Below are 23,286 nucleotides of genomic sequence, written 5' to 3' on the forward strand. Positions count from 1 at the left end.
GCCGAGTGGCAGGCTGGATGATGGAGGGTTGGATTGGTCAGGCATGTAAGCTAACTGGTAACCCATGCTACCCACCGTTTGTTGGGGGTATTAGAAAGGCTGTCCCATAGCAGGCTGGCCTGCAAAGTTAAATGGTTGGGAAGGAAAAAGTTTAAATAGGGTACCTGAGGGCTAAACGTTCCCATGTAACTTTGTAGGTTCATCGGGGTTATGTGGGAGAGACCACCGTCCCAACCACCCAATCCCCTTTACTTTAGACCCTCTAACAGACCTCGCAAGTCCGACAGTACTGTCGCACATCCCCAGAAAGACCCGGGCAGAAGCAATGTCCGCCGTAATCCCAGATGTCCAGCTAAGGGAATATCGTGAACGATTCGTAGCAATTCAGCACGATATTTCCAAGGCACTACCAGTTGCCTAGAAGGAAGTTGGGCAGCCCTTCTTCCCACACCCTCAGTAACCCGGTACAACTGACCCTGGTCCCACTCAAACCTTATGTTTCCCCATACCCCCCACAAGAAAGAAAATTTTAATACCTAGAGTACCTAAATGTTTCAATGATGGAGGGGGGAATAGGGATGTCAAATTGCACTAATTTATGCTAACTGAATTGTGTTTTTACAATTAAATGATCCAACCTATAATGGGATATGGTCACTAAACAATAGGTTAGCTTAGGAAGCATATATGAAGAGTTCACAGAGTTGCCTGCCTGTGCTATAAAGTAAATTATAAAACTGGTAACTTCTTCCGAGTCGTATTTGTGTATTATTGTGTAACGAATTTTGAATAATTCAAGGGTTTTTGGATCCTTTAAACACTTGGTGTTAAGGTTTTCTATTAAGTCCAGCTTGGTGATACGCCAGGTTTTCGGCCATACTGGATTCTACTATATCAAATTTGACCAAAATCACGTGGCAATTTAGTTGCATTTGGGGTGAAGGGTCATCATTCCTTCTCCAGTTGTGATTCAAAGGATGATTTTTCGTAAGGGTAACGTAAGAAATTAACGGGAACCAGCAAAGCAAGGCCTCACCGAATAAACACAGATGCCCAAACACAATTCTAAAGGTTTAGGCAAGATCACTTTTATCCTGTGGTTGCAAACTAAGTCCAGAAAAAAAACAAGAAAGAAAGTGAAACGGCAGCACCCAGTAATACTGCAATGTGCACAATCACCATGCCCTGTACATTGGCTGATTTGAATAGCCTGGCGAGCAATTAGCCAGCGTCATCTGCAGTCACAAGCAATATTTTAGCGTATCCGGCAATGCAGTCATTGCAGGTTTACAAACTGCAACATGCTCAGGGAGGCCTCCTGATGAACCCATATTTACCTTAAAACTATTAGAAACTTGCACCCCTCAGATTACATGCACAGCTATTTTATTTTTCAAATTCATTTAATAGTGAAAACGTAAGAGGGCATTATAAGTAATACAGCCCAGTAATCACACACCCATTCAACCTAACCCATATTAGTTTGCCAACTGGGTTCTACACCGAAACATTAACAACTGTTAAAAAGAACACATTCTTCTAAATACATCATTCAGTTAGACAAACACCCTATAACAGAAAAGTAAATCTCCTTCACTATTTTAAATGTTGCAAAGCGCATAACGCATCCATTTTGCTTCCTCCCTCTCCCGACCATTTCCTCAATCACACCTCCCCGACCCGCCTTTCTAGGGGAGGGGGGGGTAATCATGTGACAGGCATGCTACACGTTCACGTGATTGAAAATGTCTTGGGTAATATGCCGGGGCGCGCTCTCATTGGCTGATGTTGCTGTCTGTCACGCACTCCAGGAAGACCCCTCTGCTTCTCCTTCTGCATCGGTCAGTCTGGAGATGCAGATTTTATTCATCTAGATATTTACAGTCAGTGCGGGTATTTGTGCGATCACATTCACCGGAGCGATGCTGTCCTTCATGCTGGGCCTGTCTGCGATCATAGCAGGTAATGCTTTTGTTTAAATGCTGGTCTATACCTGCATCAGCGGTGAAACTATCACAGTATATATATATATATATATATATATATATATATATATATATATTACTAGTCTAGTACCTCTGTATCATGGATCTAGCTATATATATATATCTATATATATATATATGTGTGTGTGTGTGTATATATGTAATTATGGTATAGCACAGGTTGCAGTCGACTCTGTGGGCAGTAGGGCAGAATGTTCTCTTTGATACTACCAGTGCTGCCAGTATATACTAGGCAGTATATACATGGTGTTTTAAAGAAATGTGGAAGTCACTACTTTGTGATGAAATCATTCCTGGTATGGAAACACATGAAAGGCCTGATCATTTTTGTTCTCTAGATGTGCCTTGGTGATTACAGTTTGGCCTGATGCTGGCACACATACAGGTCTTCTTTTCCTGTTGAAGGTGATCAAGGAGGTTCAGATACAGAACATGGTGTGGGTGCAATGCACTGGGCATCTAATGCTTACTGTGTCCAATTAACCCCTTGGCTTCACCTGAAGGACTGCCTCAGGTGCCTGCTCCATAGTCTGAGAAATGCTGTTCTACAGAATTTTTTCATTGTTTTTTTCTTAAAAAATTGTGATGGGAAGGTCTGTTTCCCAAGGTCCGGAATACTTCATTTTCATCATGTCTGGTGAGATCCTCAGAGATTTTGGATTGCTGTGGTGTCAGCAAGTAGTCTTAAGTAGTTAATTAAAATGAAATGTTCATAAAATAAAGAAAATTTCTTCTTTTAAATGTAACATTTTATAGTTCAAAACCCTAGTACCAAATAAAAAAAAGCTATTCTCTAAAACAGGTATTTATACAGCTCGGGCCATATTCAACATTACAATAAGTTTGTAATATCATTGTTTAAAGTCGGAAAATAAATATTGAATATATATAAATATTGGAAATATGTCAATGCTATTCTTTTTCTGATGACCACTTCTCAAGTGCCGTCACTTTCCGTGTCAGATTTCCCTGTAAACGTATGCAGTAGTTTGGGGTCACTCAGAAATGTCCTTGTTTTTGACAGAATTGACATTTTGTCCATTAAAATAACAGGAAATGGATGATAAATACAGTGTTAACGTTGTAGATTACTATTGTAGCTGGAAATAGCTGATTTTTAATGAAATATCTTCATAGACGTAAAGAGGCCCTTTATCACTCCTGTGTTCCAGTGGCACTTTGTGTTCGCTAATCCAAATTTAAAAGGCTAATTAGAAAATTAGAAAACTCTTTTGAAATGATTTCCATGAAAAGAGCCAAGTGACCCCAAACTTTTGGACAGTAGTGTAATTTTATTAATGCAGATCTATCTGTTAATAATTGCATGCGAAAGGCCGTTCCTTAAGTTATTTTCATTTGGTTGTAGAAGGTTTAACAGACGTATAAGTAACGTTTGCACAATCCTTTTTCTCAAGCATGAAAGATATTACTGTATCTTGAAGGGATGTGAACACTGTTAACGTTTCCCTGCTTAATGTGACATGGTTATTTAGAATGGTTTATCTGCTGGGGTGAGTCGGTGGTCACGTGACTGCTTCTGCATGAATCACATGACCTAGGTAGTTGTTATACATGATTCAGGTAAAGTTTAATTTCTGCTGTTTAGGACTGATACATCTTGATAGGGGTGGATCTGTTTTAATCATGCAGGTTTTCGTTCCTATTTCCTAGAGCTGCTGGGTATTGTCAAATGCTACTGGCAACCCGCAGCGCCAAGTATTCTTCTTTTCATAAAAAGTTATGTATAATACATAATTATGTATTATTGTATCTGGTGCTCAGAGCTGTGATTACAATAGTATCTTCTTTATTTTAATAATAATAATGGGTGCATATTCCTGTATTCTTTTGTAGATAGGCTTATCGAACTCCTTGTGATCCATTTTTTTTCAGCATATTGTATTTTGTATTTGATTAGGACATCTAAGACGTAACTTAATATTTATTTTTAAAGCAAACTTACAATCTTAGAAATACCAATGCTTTGTTTTCTAGTTATGTAGCTCTAATATAACTCCAGTTTTTTCTAAATTCATTTTTACATCTGAAATTTCCAGATTAGATTTTAAGAGCCTATTGCTCACACACCAGCAGTGTTATGTTATTTACGTTTAGGCGGTGTGTACACATACAATGCATTGTTTACAGTACACTTTGAGTTTTGGCTTTTCAAGGGCACCTCCTATCTAGGTTAGGTCTGTTGTATCTTGTGTTTATTTCTACTAGTCCCAGGGAGATCCAGAAAGAGCCACCTGCTCACAACAGTATCTGGATTTGTCTTGTCCCGTCTGTTAGAATGTAGTCTGCTTACTTATTTATTATCCCTTTGAAGTGCTACTTCAAATTATATTTCTGGTTTTAATTTTAGAACCAATCAAAAATAATGGTTAAGGCAATAACAAGGTCTTTTTGCCACTACTTGGGGCATTTTCTTTTTTTTTCTTTTTTTTTGGAAAATACATAAGTAGAACTTGTATGTATACAACTACAGCCATAGGGATCAATGTAAAGTAGTACGAGACGCAACATGTCATCCTTAAAATTATAAAATCCAGGGCAACATAGCTCGTGTTGTTCACACAGCCTATGTAATAAAGCACATTAAATCATATTGCATTATTTTTTGCTACGTAACTTTACAGCTATATCTTGATAGCTAGCTAGTTTTTTTAGTGATGGGCAACCAGCCTAGTGTCCTTTTTGGAGCTGGTGCAGTCATTAAAAACATCAGTAATGTAGTGCAAATAATCACGTTGACTGTAAATCTCACTGTTTACTGTTAACAGCTGTCTCTGCTGTTTGTAGAAACAGTGGTTTCTCGTTAAACAGGTTGCTTAGCGTGTATCAGCAAGAGTATTCCACCATTGTTTTCCACCCCCAAATATTAGCCACAGCAATTGAAATGTTAACTACTTACTGTACATATAAACATTGTATTGATCTAGAAAGCAATTTTTTCTTGGTTCTCAAGCATTAAGGCAGAATTGTAATACTCAAGCAGTGAGTCGTTCTCTCCAACGTCAGTTATGAAAGCCTGCGGTCTTACTCTAATGAATGAGTGCTGTGTTCACAGAAGACTAGCAGTTATAACATGTGAGATAAAACTGATGTTTTTTTTATTTTATTATTGTCAAGCGTTGTTCTACTTGTTAAAAAGAAGAGGGCACTAGAACTAACAAATTGGGAGATAATGGATCTGGGATGGTTTTTACAGTATTATGTGTCTTTTCATTATATATAATAGGGTTGTGGCTTTTCAATAACTGTCTAATTTTTATTTTGTTTTTTTGTTCAGTTTCATCGGCTGACTTTACTGTACTTAAGTCACCGCAGAGCCAGATATTTCAAAAGGGTGATTGGCCACTTCCAGGAGAACGCATTCCAGATGTGATTGCTTTGTCAATGGGGTTTTCTGTTGAGGAGGTGAGTCTTCTATTGCCAGCATGCCCAGTTCTTAAATGAATTAGAAGATAGTTTACCAGGTTTCACAAGAAAACTGCTAACTGGCCCTTCCAGGCTATAGGGATGTGCAAGAGTTGTTTGTTAGTTATGCACAGTTAGTGCATTACTCACACCAAATTGTCTTTTGCGTTATTTTGTGGATAGGATTGTTAATTGTTTAGTAAATAATACATATTTCCTATGTTTTTTTCAATAGGATCTCTCTTGGCCTGGTTTAGGAGTTGGCAACCTTTTTCAGCGTCCACGTGCCACAGTCCTGGTGACAGTAACCGGTGTGGATAAATTGCCGCTAACCGGAAATGGAATGTCTTATCCTGTAGAAAATGTGGGTATTTTGACCTTTATCCTGATGACGGATGTCTAATTATTAATCCAGCATAAACTGGATTATGTTTTCACAGCTTGATGCGAAAGACAGTTGCCAACAAAGACATTTTACCCATAATACATACATGTTAAAAAATATATTTTATGAAATCTTTACTATAAGAATGGTAAAAATATGGAAGTCTGGTAGACTTAAACAGTAGCCACCTAAACGAGCGGTTAGTAGCTTTTTCTTTTTATATTTAAAATAAAAACCATGCTCAACTGAATCAATAAAAACTCTGTACAGACAAGAATACATTCTTTGGAACCATGATGCTGTTCTTGTTAAGAAATTTGGGAAGTCCTGTTATGAAACAATGGGCAAATAAGATCCACTCAATACATGTAGTCTGTCCATTTTCCCTGCTGCAACCTATTTAAATGTTTGTATTACATCCCCAATCTCACTTTTCTAAGTTATACATAAGTGAGATCCCTTAGTCTTTGCTGATCATTTTTTATCCTACAAACCATGCATCTTAGAAGCTCTTCTTCTAAACTCTCTAGAATGTCTATATGCTTCTAGAAATGGGCTCTCCAGAAATGTACACAATACTCTAGGTGGCATCTGTAAATATCTCTAGCTATACAACCAGCACACTGTTTGCTTTTCCAGACACTTTGGTATATTGCCTGCTTTACCTTCTACATCAAGTTCCACACCAATTTTCCTTTTCATTTCTTCATATTTTAACTTGGTGATCCTTCAGTGTTTAGGTCTTACAGCTGAGAACCATACATTGATTGTAGAAATTCTGTATTGGATAGTTTTTTCTCCTTTTCCCCTCCAGGCTGTGCCTTACAGTGTTGACAGCGTTGTGAATTCCATCCATTTGCTGTTCTCTGAAGAAATGCCTGTTGTCCTACAACTTGCTCCCATAGAAGAAGTAAGAATTTTGCTAGATATTGTAACATCCTGGACTTAATAGGATACCTGCCTTGGTTCAGGGTTGGCGATTTGTTAATATGACTTGGCTTCGTTAAAGTAAGCTATTTACGTTGAAGGTCATCCTATATTACAGGGGTGTCCATCATCAGAAATGTGTGTGTGCGTGGGCCGCACTCATTTTTCACTGAGAGAAAATATGACCTTTTGATCTATCAATACTAATTTACTTAAACAGTAAAACAAAGGCAGTCCACAAACCATTTAAAACATATTTAGCCAAATAAAACTGCAGAAGGCTAAAGCACACTGTGGGTGCAAGCTGGATTTAAGCTGGCTGACGCACACTGACGGGCCTGGTGCTGAGGATTTTGGTGGCCATTTTATGGAAAAAATAAAATAGACAGAATCTTAACTCATCGGCATTCGTGTGTCCTGGATAAAGATTACATCCGTTCTATCTATACAAGATAGAATCTTATGTCATCATACACGGGGCGCCTGAAGCCACAATTTACTGCTACTAATCCTTTTTAATAAAATATGCAGATTGAAACAGAGTAAATAACACAAAACCTATACTTTTCCTCCCACTGATTTTTGGGTCAAGAAAGTTTTGTCCTCTGAAGTGACTACACGTTCAGGAGGGCATTTTATCTCTGTATAAGTAAAAATTAAATAGTTCTATTTATTCCTGCAGTAAGTAAAGTGCCAGGAAACAGACAACCAAACACACACACACCAGGACAGGTTCTGCCACACCGACCCCCACACACACCAGGGCATGCTCTGCCACACCGACACCCAAACATACACACACCAGGGCATGCTCTGCCACACCGACACCCAAACATACACACACCAGGGCATGCTCTGCCACACCGACACCCAAACATACGCACACGAGGACAGGCTCTGCCACACCGACACCCAAACACAGACCAGGACAAGCTCTGCCACACCGACACATAAAAAAATTCTTTTCTACTCTGCTTTGTCAATAACTGCCCCTTTTATATTTTTGCCCCTTGTGTATTGATGCCCCAGCCAGGCCCCCATTACTATTGATTGTGTCCCCCCCAAACCTTGTGAATTGCCCCCCTTTGTGCATTTATGCCCCCACACCCTTACAAATATACAAATATTGTACATATAAATATTGTAAGTAAACTATATTATTTCAGTATAAAAGTGTACTAAAACTTGTGTATTTATGTTACTCTAGAGAGTATACATGGTTGGTAAGGCCAATACCGTATTTGAGGATCTTTCAGTGACTTTAAGACAGCTAAGGAGCCGCTTGGAACAGGACAACTCCATTCTCTCATCCCTACCACCCAGTTCTTTGTACAAAAATGATGAGGTAAGTCTCTCCTTTCGTCTCTCTCTTTCTCATATATATATATTTTTTTTGAACTGAGGTTAATCAATACCTAGATTCTTTCACATTTGAGAATCAACATTTAAATGTTTAGTTTTACTGTGTTTTAGTTATGTTTCCCCATTAAAATAGTTGTGAGCAGACACAACCTAAGCATGCACAATGGATTATTGATTAAACTCTCCTTATGAAGAAGGGAGATCATATGCATGGCACAATTCAGTATAATCCATTCTAAAAGCAGTCATCATATTTGTACCAATGCACATTCTTTCTTTTTTTCTGTAGACTGATAGGCTGTTTCTTTCTGAACTGCAAGTACTACAAGATATCCCTGCTTTGGTAAGTTAAATATAAGTATATGTTTTTGGGATTTATCTTTTTTTACTTCTAAATGTGTTTTAATCTGCACCTCCCTTTATAGTCTAATTAATTTCACACTACAAAAGCAGCTAGCTCTATAATTAAATGTAAAGTATGTAGGTTTAAGCTATAAAAATTATTTGCTTACCTTTCAAAAGTATAAAGTTTGTCTGTTTGGTCTCCTTATGTTTGTTGTCTTTTGCATTAATGACCTCGTACATAAATTTCTACATTGCGAAACTCCTACATCTCAACTGCTTATTGGCCGTTTACAAGATAGAACACAAAAATAATGAATTTTGACAGAAGATCCATTTTGCTTGTTAGGTCTGTCCGTTTTTTTGTTTTTTTCCCCCTGCTGTAAAGATTCAAACCATAATCAATCCTTGGCTCATCTTAGATCCAGTATAGACAAAACGTTATAGATGCTTGAACTAGCAAAGTTTTAGTGATGTGATGTATTTACCTATAGCATACTCACCAAAATTTCCCTCCTGGATCCCGGGATAAAGGGGGCAGGGTACAGATACTAGGTATTTTGGAGCTCGTTTTTAGGAGTTGATGGGACAGGATACCAAAAAAAGGGGGGACTGTCCCAGGAAACTTGGGACTGTTGGCAGGTATGCTATAGTACAAGATTGGTAGATTTATTAAAGCTGTTAACATTGGTTACTGTAGTGATGTGGAGCTGAATTCAGTATAAATATATTGGCACATTTCTTTATTTTTAAATGCTCTATAAGGTATTGATGCCCAAGAGCCGTGCTGAAAACCACATCACAAACATTTATACTAACCAGATGCCATACTTTATATGTAAAACAATATATTCTAAGAGTGTGATTTTACTTTATATTATGCATGCATGTACCAAGCCCTGAAATTGTCCAGTAGCCTGGAAAGAAACATCTAGATGCGTCAATGATCTGATAAAAATAATCCTACTGTCCCTATTTGTATAGCTGTCTCGGCACAAGCATCTAGCCAAGGATAATGCCCCTGATATTTATTCTCTGGAACTGACTGGCCTGGAGGAGATCAAAAAACGTTATGGAGAAGATTCCGTGAAGTTTAAAGATGCAGCTCAGATCCTTTCTGACGTCCTGCAGAAGGTACCATAAAAGGAATGCATTTATTCTTCCAATTTGTGGAACATCATAGATGTGTACATAAACACACATCTAAAATGATCAGTTTCATATATAATATGACTTAACTTCTGTAACATATAAGATTGATGTAAATGTTTTTATAATGTGTGTGTATATTTCTAATATTGAGAACCCTACCCAACAATTTATTGGTTCAGTGCCCTTGCCTTACTTTAATAAACTGTCAATAGTTGAGTATACAGACACCACTGATTTCCCAAAACATCATCAACTGAAATATTGAATAATCTGTGTTTAAACATTAAAACTTTAGTTCTCTAGGCACCAGGGATTTTTAAATCAAGGACCTCTGTAGACCACGCGTTGTGTATAATTTCTTAATGAACGTCACCAGTATGATCATTGTGCCTGGACTTGCATGCTAACACTGTGTTTTGCAGTTTGCAGATGACATGTACAGTATTTATGGCGGTAATGCGATTGTTGACATTGTGACTGTCGAATCATTTGAGACACCCCTTGTCAGGAAAAGCCGCTCTATTTTGGCATCTCAAGCAATTGTAAGTAGCATAAAGCATATATTTGTTCAATTTATTTTAAACAAAGGCACCCCCCCCCCTCTTTGGTACATAGAATATTCCAAAATAAAAATACAAAGAGAATAAAATCGAAATAAGTCTCTGTCTCTTGTATGAAAAAGATCTGAGTTGTGCAAAAGGGGATGCACTGTCCAACACTGCACCCCATCTAGAAAATGGTTCTTCAGTTAAGCCGGTGTAACAGTAGTGATATGTACTTAGAAGGGGTAATGGAAATAGAGTGAGGGCAGAGGAAAGAAATGGCAAGGCTGTAGCTGATGTTCTGGTTAGGTATTATCCAATATCTCCAGGATGCAAATGCTGTATGTGAGCACTCCCAGGAGGCTAGAACAAGTATAACCTTACACCCAAATTGTAAAGCTCCTTCTCGCAGGGTAGAGAATATATTGTTTATTACATTTTGAGTTGCATTATAATAAAAGCAATGGCTGATTTCCTGTTTTAACAAACTTCTTTTTCATACTCTAGAGCAACCCTGGCAGTCCCTATAACCTCGCCTACGAATACAACTTTAACTACGCAGTTGTTTTCAACATTATCCTGTGGATGATGATTGGACTTGCCTTAGCTGTCATCGCTATCTCCTACAACCTTTGGAATATGGATCCTGGCTACGATAGCATCATTTACAGGATGACCAACCAGAAGATCCGAATGGACTAACTTTCACGTTTCCATGTATATTTGATGAAATAATGGCATTTCCAAATGAATTCTTTGTTTTAAATGAGGTGTCCTTGACTGTACACTTGCCATTTTTCTTTGAATTGTGCTAGTTAACTGTTCTCCCTGAATGCTCTGCTCATGCCAGAAATCAGTAATCACCCAGTGGTTATGGATATTTACATGTAGTTCCATAAAGCCTCATTTCAAGCTGGTGAATAGGCTTTATAGACCTGGGATAGGGAATTACCTTTTAGTATGGTGTTACTAGTTACCATTTCTCTCAACACTGGAGCAACTGAAAATGCATTATACAATATTTATTCAGAAATAGGGAGCAGAGCACCACAAACTTTTTTTCCTTCATACTATGCTTTGTGTGGTAAATTGCACTGTTTAAAAACAAACAAAAAAAAAAAAACCCTTCTAAGTACTTGGTAAAACTATTTTTAAAAACAAGTTTTGATTAAGTTACCTTTATTTTTCTGTAAAGCCTATCCATCAGCATCATTATTCCTCGAATGTCGTAATGGTAATCCAGCTTTAGTTAAATGCATAGATGTCCCACAACAAGACCATGTATTGTGTATTGATGCCTCTTTTTTCAGGACATAAAATAAATGTTTGAAAATCTTCACTAGGATGTCGGAATTGAAGTATATATTTATTGTGCGTGCCGGATGTGAACATGACAGACTTTCAATTAATTTTCCAGTTCTGATGGTATTCTGTGCTATTCTTTGCAGACTCTACCAGACCGTGTTGTTCGTTGTACATGGCTGTAAATGTTTTAGTTTGTAACTATTAAAATGGAATGGAAAATTTATGGTGTATTTATATATTGCTAAACTTAACCAATATTAATTTGCCTAGTAGATTAGTATTGTTAATCCATTGGTACCAATGTAATGTGTATACACTCCTCTTGTATGTTTTACCCTTTAAAGAGCCTACAATCACCATTATGAGACAGATTTGCAAAGCTGGACCATATTCTAGTAAATGATTTGCCTACCAAAGCTGTGACTTATTTGTTGTGGTTATTTCCTGCTGATTCTCATTGATGTTAGTGACATGCACATGTAGATTGAAATTCTGCTTAGAGATACACTCCATAAGTATATGGGCATGTTTATTGGCCTTTAGAATTACTGCTGGGGTTCATTTAATAAAGGGAAACTTTACAGGAGAGTTGCGTTTCAGCTCCTTGACTTCGCTATACATTATACAGGGCCAATGTCGATGAGCTCCTGGTGTGAGAAGAGCTTGGATGAGGCAAATCTTTAACCTGGTTAAATAATTATTTCTAATTAGATATTTACTTATAAAAGTGTTCAAATTCAGCAGAGTAAGTGGTACAATGTCTTTAACTGCATATTACTTTAAGGCTTATGAAATGGACCAGTGAGTTTTCATTTTAAGTTTCATGAAAAGTAAGGTAAATTGAAACATGGATATTTTTTCTCGGGGTCCATGGAGTAACAAGAACTATGTAACAGATTTAACAAAGACAAAGTGTTTTTTTAATACAACATATTGCAAAAGGCACAGAAAAGGGGGCAACCTATATATGTGTCAGCAACTGAAAATGCATTATAATTATACAATATTTGTTCAGAAAAAAAAATTAAATGCTCTGTTGGGGGAATAGTATAATTTAGACATAGGAAATAAGTAAATGTTTTATGTACAAAAAGTTAATCTGATTAGCTGTAAAAATGTATGCAATATCCACTTTATATTTTTTTAAGAGATTTAAAGTAACCATCAATGAGTTCCAAGTCCCATTGTATAAAAACCTTGTCCACATGTAATGCTTCCCGGTATTGGCATTAAACTTTTATTTAAAAGGTTACGCAGTATAATGTCTTCTTTCTTCTGCACAAATTTTCCTTAGTTATGGGCAACCTAAGTAAAAGAAAAATATAAGTGTGAAAAATGGATAATGAAGTTTTCATCTTACCTAAAAGAAATTGTGGTCTACCTTATCCAGTGGTAAAGGCTGACTGCTTAGGATGTAGGCAAGATTTCCATTATGAGTCCTATGTAACTTGTCGCCTGCCTCAATCCTCATTCAGCCTGTGACTGCTTTATTCCAACCTCTTGTTCTTTAATCTGTGCTCTTTAGGGCAACGTGTACATTGCTGTTTCTTGTTCTTTTATCTATTTCAACTTTTAGTTCCCCTTTCCTCTCCATTCTTACCCAGTTGTCTATTTCGGTTACCTTTTCCTGCGCAGCTTCTCTATGCTAATTTTTACTATTGTAAGCCTACTTCTCTTCATTCTCATTCTTGCCATTTGTCATCTCCCTCTTCCCATTCGTATCCTCACAGTTTGTTCGATCTCTTTCTAGCCCTTTATGCCGGCATGCCCTTCCCACCTTGTTTGCTCACATGCTCAACCCTATTTCCCAGATTTCCCAGTCCAAATAGGCAGCTGGAGTAAAGTTGCCTGTTTTATATCACCCTAGGGATAACACTTTTATTCTTAGGAATGGGCCCACTTTGCTATAAAGTCATACTCCCTTTGGTTGCAAATCAGCATTAAAGGTACCAAATGCTATGCATCTATTCACTAAACCTTGATTTAGGTACCCAAAGAATGCACTATTCATCTAATAGTATTTATTTTTGATATTACCAAAACACATAAAAATCAGTACGATCAATGCATATTCTTAATACTAATGTGCAAGAGAACAAGACCTTAAGCTGAATAACAACTTTTATCCTTCCTGAGTGGATAACCTCACTTTACCATTTCTCTAATTTCAATAAATTACAAATGTTGCAGTTACATTTTATTCTGTATAATATTTTATTTTAAACACAAAGTCAAAATCAATCATTGTAAGTTAACATAATTTAAAAAAAAAAAATTAAACATTACAAAAATAATCTAAAATATGTAGTCTGTATACTACTAGTTTTGCATGCAGTGTCAGAGTGATTGGGCCCATTCTTCTTAGCATATCTGCTCCTGGTTATTTAGGTTGATTTAGATGTTGCTTGTGGACCTCAATTTTCAAAGTGCCACAGATTCTGAAACGTTAATCCCCACAAAAGTACCGCTTTGTAACCTTCTCTACAACTCTTAACCCCTTCAAGACCGGGACATACCTGGTACGTCCTGGTCATAGGTCACCGCCAGACCGGGACGTACCAGGTACGTCATCGATGATGCGCGATCCAGCGTCGCTATGAACGCTGGGATCGCGAGGGGCGGCTGCTACTGACCTCTGGGTGTCCCCAGCGAATCACGAGCATGGAATTAAAAAATACTTTAAAAAAAAAGGGAAGACGCAGTACGCAAACGCCGGTCCTGAAGGGGCTAAACCCCTTCTGTCTTCTACAAGTATGCCCCAATATCTCTGTAGCCTCCGTTCTGTAAACATGGTGTCTGAAACCAGCGGAGGACAGCACCTTCCCGTTTGGTCTGAAGTCTAGCTGGAAGGGGCGATGCTGGAGTGATTATGTTTCTTCGTGATGCAGTAGTCTACTGTAATTCTGGCTGACATTCCCTATAGAAGCTGCTCTTGCTAAAGAAACACATGATCTCCATGTGGCAAAATTCCGAGAGCATTTCTTTTTTCTGATCCTTATCCTTACGTATGAACAGCTTTATTGTTGTTTATTGACTTCTGTGTAGATCCCCTGATTCTGTGTTCTTCTGCGTATAGATTTTATACCTCACAATTTGTCTCTAAAAAAAGGAACATTTTTAGATTTATTTCTATAACCAGTTATTGGTTGGAGCAAATGTGGATACTGTCTCATAGTCAGACTCTGACGTAAGACCGGACGCCATCCGCGATATACATTAAAGTCAATAAACAAATAACAATAAAAACTAATAATATCTATAGCTTTTTTAATCGTTTCCTTTTATTACTATCAAAGATTTGTCATTTGTTCCCAGTCTGAATTCTAACTAATTCACTTGGGTAAATGACTCAAACTTGCTCGAAAGTTATTGCTGCACACAACTGCCACTATTCAGGTACTGCGATCAGCAATACAAGGAAATGGAGCCCTGATCTCGACATTTTTGTCAATTGATCATTAAATAACCTTGTGTTTTTCTGTTTAAAGACACGTTATATTATATAGATACATATACACACACATATACATATTATATATTTCTTACAAATACTCACATGCTTACATACACACACTAACAAATACACTCACTGGCCACTTTATTAGGTATCCCTTTTCAATTGCTTGTTAATAGAAATAGCTAATCAGCCAATCACATGGCAGCAGTGCAACGCACTTAGGCATGTAGACATGGTCAAGAAGTCATCAGAATGGGGAACAAAGGGGATTTAAGTGACCAATGGTTGTTGGTGCCAGATGGGCTGGTCTGAGTATTTCAGAAACTGGTGATCTGCTGGAATTTTCATGCACAACCATCTCTAGGGTTTACACAGAATAGTCCGAAAAAGTGAAAATATCCAGCGAGCGGGGGTTGTGTGGACTAAAATCCCTTGTTGATGTCAGAGGTCAGAGGAGAATGGGCTTACTGGCTCGAGATGACAGAAAGGCAACAGTAACTCAAATAACCACTTGTTACAACCATGGTATGCAGAATACCATCTCCGAACGCACAACACATCGAACCTTGAAGCAGATGGGCTACAGCAGCAGAAGACCACACTGGGTGCCAATCCTGTCAGCCAAGAATTGAGACTACAAAAAAAAATCGGATAATGGAAGACTGGAAGAACGTTACCTGGTCTAATGAGTCTCGATTCCAGGTGAGACATTCAGATGGCAGGGTCAGACTTTGGTGTAAACAACATGAAATAACATGGTGGTGGTGTTATGGTGTGGGGAACATTTTGGGCCCCAATTGAGCATCATTTAAACACAATGGCCTACCTGAGTATTGTTGCTGACCATGTCCATCCCTTTATGACCACAGTGTACCCATCTTCTTCCAGCAGGATAATGCACCATGTCACAAAGCTCGCATCATCTCAAACTGGTTTCTAAAACATGACAACGAGTTCTCTGTACTCCAATGGCTTCCACAGTCACCAGACCTTAATCCAATAGAGCACCTTTGGGATGTGGTGGAACGGGAGATTCGCATCATGGATGTGCAGCCGACAAATATGCAGCAACTGCGTGATGCCATCATGTCCACATGGACCAAAATCTCTCCTGAATGTATCCATCACCTTGTAGAAAGTATGCCACTAAGAATGAAGGCAGTTCCCGGTATTAGCAAGGTGTACCTAATAAGGTGGCCAGTGAGTGTATATACAAAAAGGGGAGCTCACAACCTAATCATAAATGGCACACACATTCAGATTCCCGAGTTGCTGTTAGAATAATAATGACAAATAAATTCCGATTCGACTCCTTGGTAAGCAATATAGCCATGAAAAATTATATAGGTCATGCCAAACTTGGGGTACTTGAACATAGTGGCAGGCTTTGCGATATATATATGGCCATTTAGTGTGACGGAATTCCAAATATTTATGCCTTAGATAGTCTTTTGGTAGTCGCTGGGTATTCCTTTTATGTCTTTTTGTACCACTGACAAATATACTAACACAGTCAATAACATAAGGTACTCACACAGTATGATACACACACACACAGTATGATACACACACATGTATACACAACATTTTTTTGTGCCTCCACTTTTCTTTGTTCTGGAAGGGGAAGTCACAAGCTCTCCCTCTCAGTCACCAGCTCTCATGATCCCTCGCAAATGATCACACGCTGGTTCTGTCTGAGGGAAATTATGTCATATTCATGTGCTCAGACTAACAGCAGTGTCAGCTGGTGAGGTGCATGCAGTAATGTATATGTCTGCAAATAACCGTGATCGCTTTGCGAATAGAGATTTTGAAGTTACACATCCTTGTGAATAAACAAATTCACAAATAATTAGTTCATGAATAAACAGGATCTACTGTATATCTATCCTTTATTGTACTCTGCTCATAATGCTTTTTTATGACTAATATGCTGTTTATATAATTGCAGTTATTGTACCTGCCCTTAAATATGCTGTAAACTGTAAAGTGCTAAGTATATTCTAAGCGCTATAGAAATAAAAAATTCCTGATATGCCTACATAGATCCGTCACATAAACACTCACCTTCTCCTTCCAAACTAACATGTGTTCTTTGCAAAATGTCCAGCTTCTCCAAGGTTGCTTGTAAATGAGACTGGAGATCTACATGTTCAGATAGAAAAGTTTTCACCTTCTGGACAGAGTCAAAGTCCTAAATGGTAAAGTATTATGAAATATGTGAATACACACTCACAATAATTCCTCTCTTAGGCTAGAAAATAAGATTTTGCTATGTACCTTTTCAGACAATGACTCTTGCTCTTCAACCTGTTCTTCAATCCGTAAATATATTTCTTTGAGCAGCTCTTGTATCAGTTGCTGTTCGGTTTCATACATTATTAACATTGGTATTTCTTTATGGGTTTGTGTGCTTTCCATAACTAGTCCGTCAACTTCGTAACCAAAATCTTCAACAAGCCAGTCTGATTTCAACACCTAAGTTATATTTGAAGCAGAATAAAAAATAAAGGTTACTTTAAAAATAATAACTTAAGAGGCCAATTTTGAGCATTTGTTTAACCCCTTCCAGGCCAATCATGTACACAGTATGTCATGAAAAGATGGCCCTAGAGGACGCATGGGGTACCTGGTACATCATCAGTTAAAAAGCTTTGTTGTGGTTGCAGGGACACCGCTTTTGGAGACCAAAAACAACTAACATTTCATCTAACTAAATCAAACTGTTTACTCTAGAACACTGTACTGGTTTTAATTATACAGATATAATTTTAGAAAAAGTACTACCTATCAAAACCTCCTGTTACCAGACAGGAGGGCTGCGGGGATCTGGATCTTAGTCTCATAGTCAGACCTGTATTTGAGGTCTGGTTATAAGACGACCTTGATTATAAAACCCTTGTCTTATAATGAAGCAAATACCGTATTGGCCCGAATATAGGCCGCACTCCCCCCCCCCACTTTTAAAGTGGGGATGCAGCCTATATTCGGGGTTTAGCGCAGGGATGCACAGTTTGCATGATTTTTTCTTTCATTTATGCCTGCTGCGGGTAAACAGCAGGGTTAGGATCCGGATCCCCCGCAGCGCTGCAGGGGACCTGTATCCTCCTCTCCGGCAACTGGTAATGTCTGCAGCGATGGGCGTAGACAACCTCCGCTTCTGGGACTTCAGCCAGTGCTTCTCTGTCATAGAAGCCCCGGCGGAAGTGCTGGCAGCGGAGGTTATCTGCACGCATCGGGCAGACGTCCACCAGCCGACCCCTCTAGACACCTGGGAGTCTGGAGGTGCATTGGTAAATTGGGGGGGAGTGGCACTTCTAGGGGGCATAAAGCATATCAGGGGTTATAAAGAGTGGCATATCTGGGAGCAGAGTGGTATATCAGGGGCAGAGGGGCATATCTATATCGAAGCATGTCTGCAACACTGGTGCATCGTGACCCCGTATATATAACATATCTTACCTCTTGGATTCTTTTACCCTCATCATGGATCCCAGGTACATGTCTGAACTCAAATATCAAATTCTGTAGTCTTTGCCCAAAGTCTTTCAGCCAGTTTGAAGAAACATTCATGTCTGATGAGTGCATTAATTCATTCCGACACTTTATAACCTAAGACGTTAAGGAGTGGCAGAGTGTTAATTACTTGACCAAGCAAACAATGTGCAGAAAAATAAAACTGTGGGCTTTATGGGTTGATATCGGTTATTTCTGGAAAAATAAAATTTCTGCTTCTAAAGTCTACAAAAGGGCACACAGGAAACAGAGTGCAAATCTATGAGTTGTTATTTAACAAGGTCTGTGATTAAAAGCATTAAAGTAATCTCTATACAAACTTCATCCATCCTATCCATTGCGGCACAAAAAGGTTTTTTACACGACGGGTCAATTAAATGACTCACGGTATGTTTGGTAATTGTAATTCTACAAGCAACAAGCAGATATATCTTATAATTGTGATAATGACATCATGTAATATTCATGTTTTATTTTTAATTCCTGGTAATCAGAAGAGATTTTTCCTTCCATGGCCGACCTGGAAAGCACACTGGTATAGGCATAAGGCTATCCTGTGGATGAAGGACTTATATAGGTTTCAGTCCTCCAAAAGGCTGATTTCTAACAGACGGGCAAATGATTGTGCTTAAATGCTGGCACTGTCTGCTTCCAACTTTGACCTCAATACTAAATCCAACTCCTATGTATCTAGGTTTTTTTTGGATCTTTTTAATTTATTGATTTAGCTGGCCACACAGCCTTGATTTCCTGATCTAAAACAGGACTATATATGAAATGTGGTTGACACTGTATTCACAAGTCGCCAGAGATTTTTTACCCTGCATCTCTGATTTGGTTGAAATAGGACAACAAAAATACTGTTTTTAGTGCCAAGTACCACTTGTTTCGCTCACACAGTAATGAGTAACAGTTGTAAATGTAGGTTACCACTGGTATCTGGTTAAATTGGAGATGTGCAAAATCTGTGCAGAATCAAAAAAACGTATTATAGGAGCTAGGAAGGGATGCACCTGCAGAGGTCAATACTTAGGGCTTGTCACAATATCATTGTAGTGCAATGTCAAAAGCCACGAGTGGTGATCTGGCTTCTGCACCTCTGTCCCAGGCTTTGTTTAATTACAGCGTACATTTGCTCAAGGGGGTCCATGTAGAAAATGGATATAGAGGCAAAAGGTGATCATTGTTAACCTTATTTGCATGCGCCTACCCAGAATCTCTTGCAGTTGTTGCAGCACTGCAAGATTTCTGAGGGGAAAAAAAGTCTTCTGGCTTGTCTGGTTGGTGTAGACTAGTGTTTAATAATAATAATAATAATAATAATAATAATAATAGTAATCAAAAAGTTGATGTAGGAATGTTGGAGGTGCATTAATGAAAATAAAAGGCGACCCCAGAAGAAAATGAAGAAGGGGGCCTGGTGTTCACAGCAGCCTTATGGCACGTTGGCACAGTCACTTGTTTTCTTCGCTACGTAGCCACTGACCTCAGGGCTTTAAAAAAAAGAAAAAGAAAAGTAAAGGCTAATAAAGCCCTCAATGTTCCAAAGCAACAACCTTTGAATGTAATTACCTCTCTAACTTTGGATTGGTTGAATTCTCTAAAGCGATCACAGGCATTTATCAAATTGAGGAGTGCAGCTGCATCACACAGTTGTGGTCCTGTCGTGTCTGCGTGTCCACGTGGCATATATACCTACAATAACACAACAATATAACTGAACTGTATTCAATACATATGGAACAATATCTCACCTGTACAGAACGAAGATTACATATCTACACATGTAATTATTTAGCCAAAGTTGTGGAGTCAATAGTGTGTGTGTGTTGGGATACAAAGGGGTTGAAAGTATAACTAAAGCATATTGGTTTTAAGGGTTAAGTGTTAGAGAATGGGTCAATGCTGTTTTTCAGTTTTTTGGTTTTTTTTTTTTATAAAACAAAGCAGAAAGTTAAATAATATGCCAGAATACCCCGCCACATTCTAGCATATACTTAGACCTGGTACATGGGCATAAAGGTCAGCCCCTTTTGGTAATAGAAGCGCCTCTGCCACAGACCACTGTGCGGTGCCTGGTAATCAGCCCAGGAGCCATTCTTGCAATGTGAAGCACTACAAGGCTTTGAATGTCTTTTGAAGGAATGACAGCATAGACAATGTTATCCTTTTTTAACTATTTAATGTATGCATGTAATTTGATTTGGTTAATAAACTATATGCATAAATGTGTGATGTGTCATTCAAGAACCTGTTTACCGCTGTCTGTCCATGCAAGTGTGTCCTGCTTTGAGTGTACACGACTCATGTCTGTACCTTTTTTGCTGTGATCAATAAACATAGATAGACTCAGCAGTGCCCACTCAGAATTCTGTCAACTTGGTGTAACTCAGCACAACTGCTTTCTGCGTTCTCATTTATTCTTAAATAGGAACTTCCACCATTTTTCTTACTAGTATCCGATTAAAAATATATTTTCAAAAATATTGTGCTGGTTTCTAGTTTTACTTTATAATATAATGTTTAAAAGCAGCTGCATTTTAGCCTTTTGTGTGCTCCGTTATCTCATCCCAATCTACTAGACACTCTGATTCCTCATCCTACTGCCTAAATAACGATGGAATGGCTCAATCTTAACCCCCACCAGGACACTGTGACTGCGGTGGCGTTTTTGCCAGGGAAAGTTGCCACGTGACTGACAACAATGGTAACCCCCAGGTCTGAAGATAAAGGAGATTTATGGGGGAAAAAATAGATAAAACCAGTTTTGTCAACATTAACCTACATTACTGTATAGCGCCTCCTTAACCCATGGAGGAAGCAGGACACACTACTACAACATGGCTAAATGAATGTAACTTTTTTCTTTGTTTCTTTTCCCCCAAACTAAATAATAGCATCTATAAATAAGAATGATTTCTTATGTGAAAAATATGGTTTGTGTGAGTAGACATTAGGAGGGAATAATGTAAAGTAAAAAAGCCTGCGTCTTTACAGGTTTAATGTCCAACTTGTCCTGATGTCAAAAGATCTGTACTACTGATGAAACCAGAGGAAATAATCACAAATAAAATAATAACAAAGAGGCTTGTGTCAACCAACCACGTAGTTAGTGTACATTGTTACCTTGGCAACTTCCCAGTAGTTTGTCGGCCACAATGACGGCTTACAGTTGCCCCAGTGTATTTCACCATTTTTGTTGGTATGATGTTTTAGAATTATCTTTTTCCACTCTACACATACCGGACAGGCAGGATTAAACTAGAAGGAGGAAAACATAAAAATAATAACTATACATACATATTAAATCAGACTCTATAATACAATGAGTCTATTCTATGTTATTATTCCATCAGATGATACAAAATATTATTGCAATTTTATATTTTTGGCAATGTGATGTTAAGAAAGTATTTTTAACATAAAATAATGTCGCCAAAATTAATGTAAAATTTAATCCAATATTTATACCATTATACCCTCTAATTTCTTATTATTATTAGTAGTAGTAGTATTATTATAAAAATCTAAGGTATGTGTAAAGGATAGCATATTATTTGATTTATGTTGGTAACGCTGATCTCTTCTCCTCAACAAATGAAATCAGTAACGTAGAAGAAATTATTTGATGTATTTAATTTTACATTTCTCTTTTTTTGCATTTTAAACAAGCACATAAAGATTGTAAGCTTGCGAGCAATTCCCTCTTTACCTAATGTATGTCTTAGTCTGTCAATTCTAGTTTTGTTAAATGTGTCCATTGCAAGAGGTGCTGCGTAAATCGTTGGGGCTATATAAATAAAATACATTGTTAATAATAACAATAAATAATTACTAATAAATATTAACACATGGTTATATAATAATATTAATAAATATTGCAGACAAAACAACTCATATTGACATATCAGATGTAAAGTTCATGCTACAGATTCTGAGCACCTGATCATAAGGACATACAGATAATAGGGACAGGAGATCTGGGTTGCTAAGCCTGAATGTCAATATACCTGCCAACTGTCCCTCTTCCAGAAGTTCAGCATGTTTGATTGATATGTTTGATACATATGTCCACTGTCCTGCGTTCCTCAATGACATATTAAATACAGGAGTGGGAAATGTTCTTTTTAAAAAAAATTAAATGGAATATACAAAAGTTTTTTTTCTTCTTAATCCCTTAGTAACATAGGTCACCCCTTCTCAAAAATTGTCCCTCTTTAGCAACGTGAAAGGTTCCTTAAGAAGGGGTGTTGTGTATCACCCTTCAAGCTGTTTTTGCCATTGACAGCAAATGGTTAAAATCCGAGGTGTCTCGGCTCCTACCTGCTTCCCCCTGGCTCTGCATTGACACCTGGTCCGGGGCAGCCCTTGTGGGATCTCCCTGCAAAGCCTCTGGTGAAAGCTCTTCATTTCGGATTCAATGAAAGTCTGCAGGGAGCTTTTCAGGAGACTCAGACAGTAACCGGCTTTAATCCAGTTCTTATACTCCTTGCAGTTCAGCCTGCTCAGTAGGCATCGCATTGCCATGATGAGGCCTTCTTCTTTAAGACTCCCTGAGATTCGGTTACAATGAAACAGAAACCGTAAGTAATTCCGGTGCAGGCTCCACCCAGCGAGCGCTGCACCCTGAGCATGCCTGCTGCCACTCCGTGGACATTAGGGAGTTATCCATTATCATACCTGACAAGTGTCTTTCTTACTCAAATTCCTCCTTTTCTACTTTTTTTATGAGGAACAAGTCCCCTTTTGTGACCCAAATCCTTCTGTCTCTCCTTCCCAGGAGTGTTTTCTGGTTATGGGGTTAAAGCCCTGTATATCTCAATAACGTGTAGAAAATTAGTTTTTAAATGTGTTTTAAAGTGCAGTTAA

General features: G+C 38.1%; 2 protein-coding genes across 3 annotated transcripts; one reads left to right on the forward strand and one right to left on the reverse strand.

Moving 5' to 3' along the window:
- Positions 1-2,654: 2,654 nt before the first annotated feature.
- LOC149278368 (renin receptor-like) lies at positions 2,655-10,841 on the forward strand. Of its 2 annotated transcripts, XM_089502070.1 has the most exons (9): positions 2,655-2,697; positions 5,302-5,429; positions 5,665-5,793; positions 6,629-6,724; positions 7,949-8,086; positions 8,393-8,446; positions 9,430-9,579; positions 10,020-10,139; positions 10,647-10,841. In XM_089502070.1, the coding sequence occupies exons 2-9, from the start codon at positions 5,409-5,411 to the stop codon at positions 10,839-10,841; spliced, it is 903 nt and encodes a 300-aa protein (XP_089358196.1). In that variant the 5' UTR covers positions 2,655-2,697; positions 5,302-5,408. The 2 variants fall into 2 exon arrangements, with proteins under 2 accessions (XP_089358196.1, XP_089358197.1); XM_089502071.1 differs by lacking the exon at positions 2,655-2,697 and having other exon boundaries at positions 5,310-5,429; positions 10,020-10,133.
- A 1,897-nt stretch (positions 10,842-12,738) lies between these two features.
- Positions 12,739-22,944, reverse strand: LOC149278369 (uncharacterized protein CXorf38 homolog). The gene is made up of 7 exons (XM_089502074.1): positions 22,741-22,944; positions 21,544-21,678; positions 19,990-20,112; positions 18,364-18,513; positions 17,182-17,379; positions 16,969-17,095; positions 12,739-12,749 (listed from the first exon to the last, which is right to left on the reverse strand). The coding sequence occupies exons 1-7, from the start codon at positions 22,942-22,944 to the stop codon at positions 12,739-12,741; spliced, it is 948 nt and encodes a 315-aa protein (XP_089358200.1).
- Between the last annotated feature and the right edge of the window lie 342 nt (positions 22,945-23,286).

Source organism: Sceloporus occidentalis, unplaced genomic scaffold (assembly GCF_023333645.1).
Source record: "Sceloporus occidentalis isolate IW3139 unplaced genomic scaffold, rSceOcc1.0.p SCAF_192, whole genome shotgun sequence".
Classification (NCBI taxonomy): Eukaryota; Metazoa; Chordata; class Lepidosauria; order Squamata; family Phrynosomatidae; genus Sceloporus; species Sceloporus occidentalis.

Coding starts and splice junctions, on each gene's coding strand:
- LOC149278368 (XM_089502070.1), top strand. CDS start 5,409: ATGGGGTTTTCTGTTGAGGAG. Junction 5,794..6,628: donor TGTCTTATCCTGTAGAAAAT/GTGGGTATTTTG, acceptor TTTCCCCTCCAG/GCTGTGCCTTACAGTGTTGA. Junction 6,725..7,948: donor AACTTGCTCCCATAGAAGAA/GTAAGAATTTTG, acceptor ATGTTACTCTAG/AGAGTATACATGGTTGGTAA.
- LOC149278369 (XM_089502074.1), bottom strand. CDS start 22,944: ATGGCAATGCGATGCCTACTGAGCAGGCTGAACTGCAAGGAGTATAAG. Junction 20,113..21,543: donor ACTACTGGGAAGTTGCCAAG/GTAACAATGTAC, acceptor GTGTTATTGTAG/GTATATATGCCACGTGGACA. Junction 17,096..17,181: donor AAGAGTCATTGTCTGAAAAG/GTACATAGCAAA, acceptor TTTACCATTTAG/GACTTTGACTCTGTCCAGAA.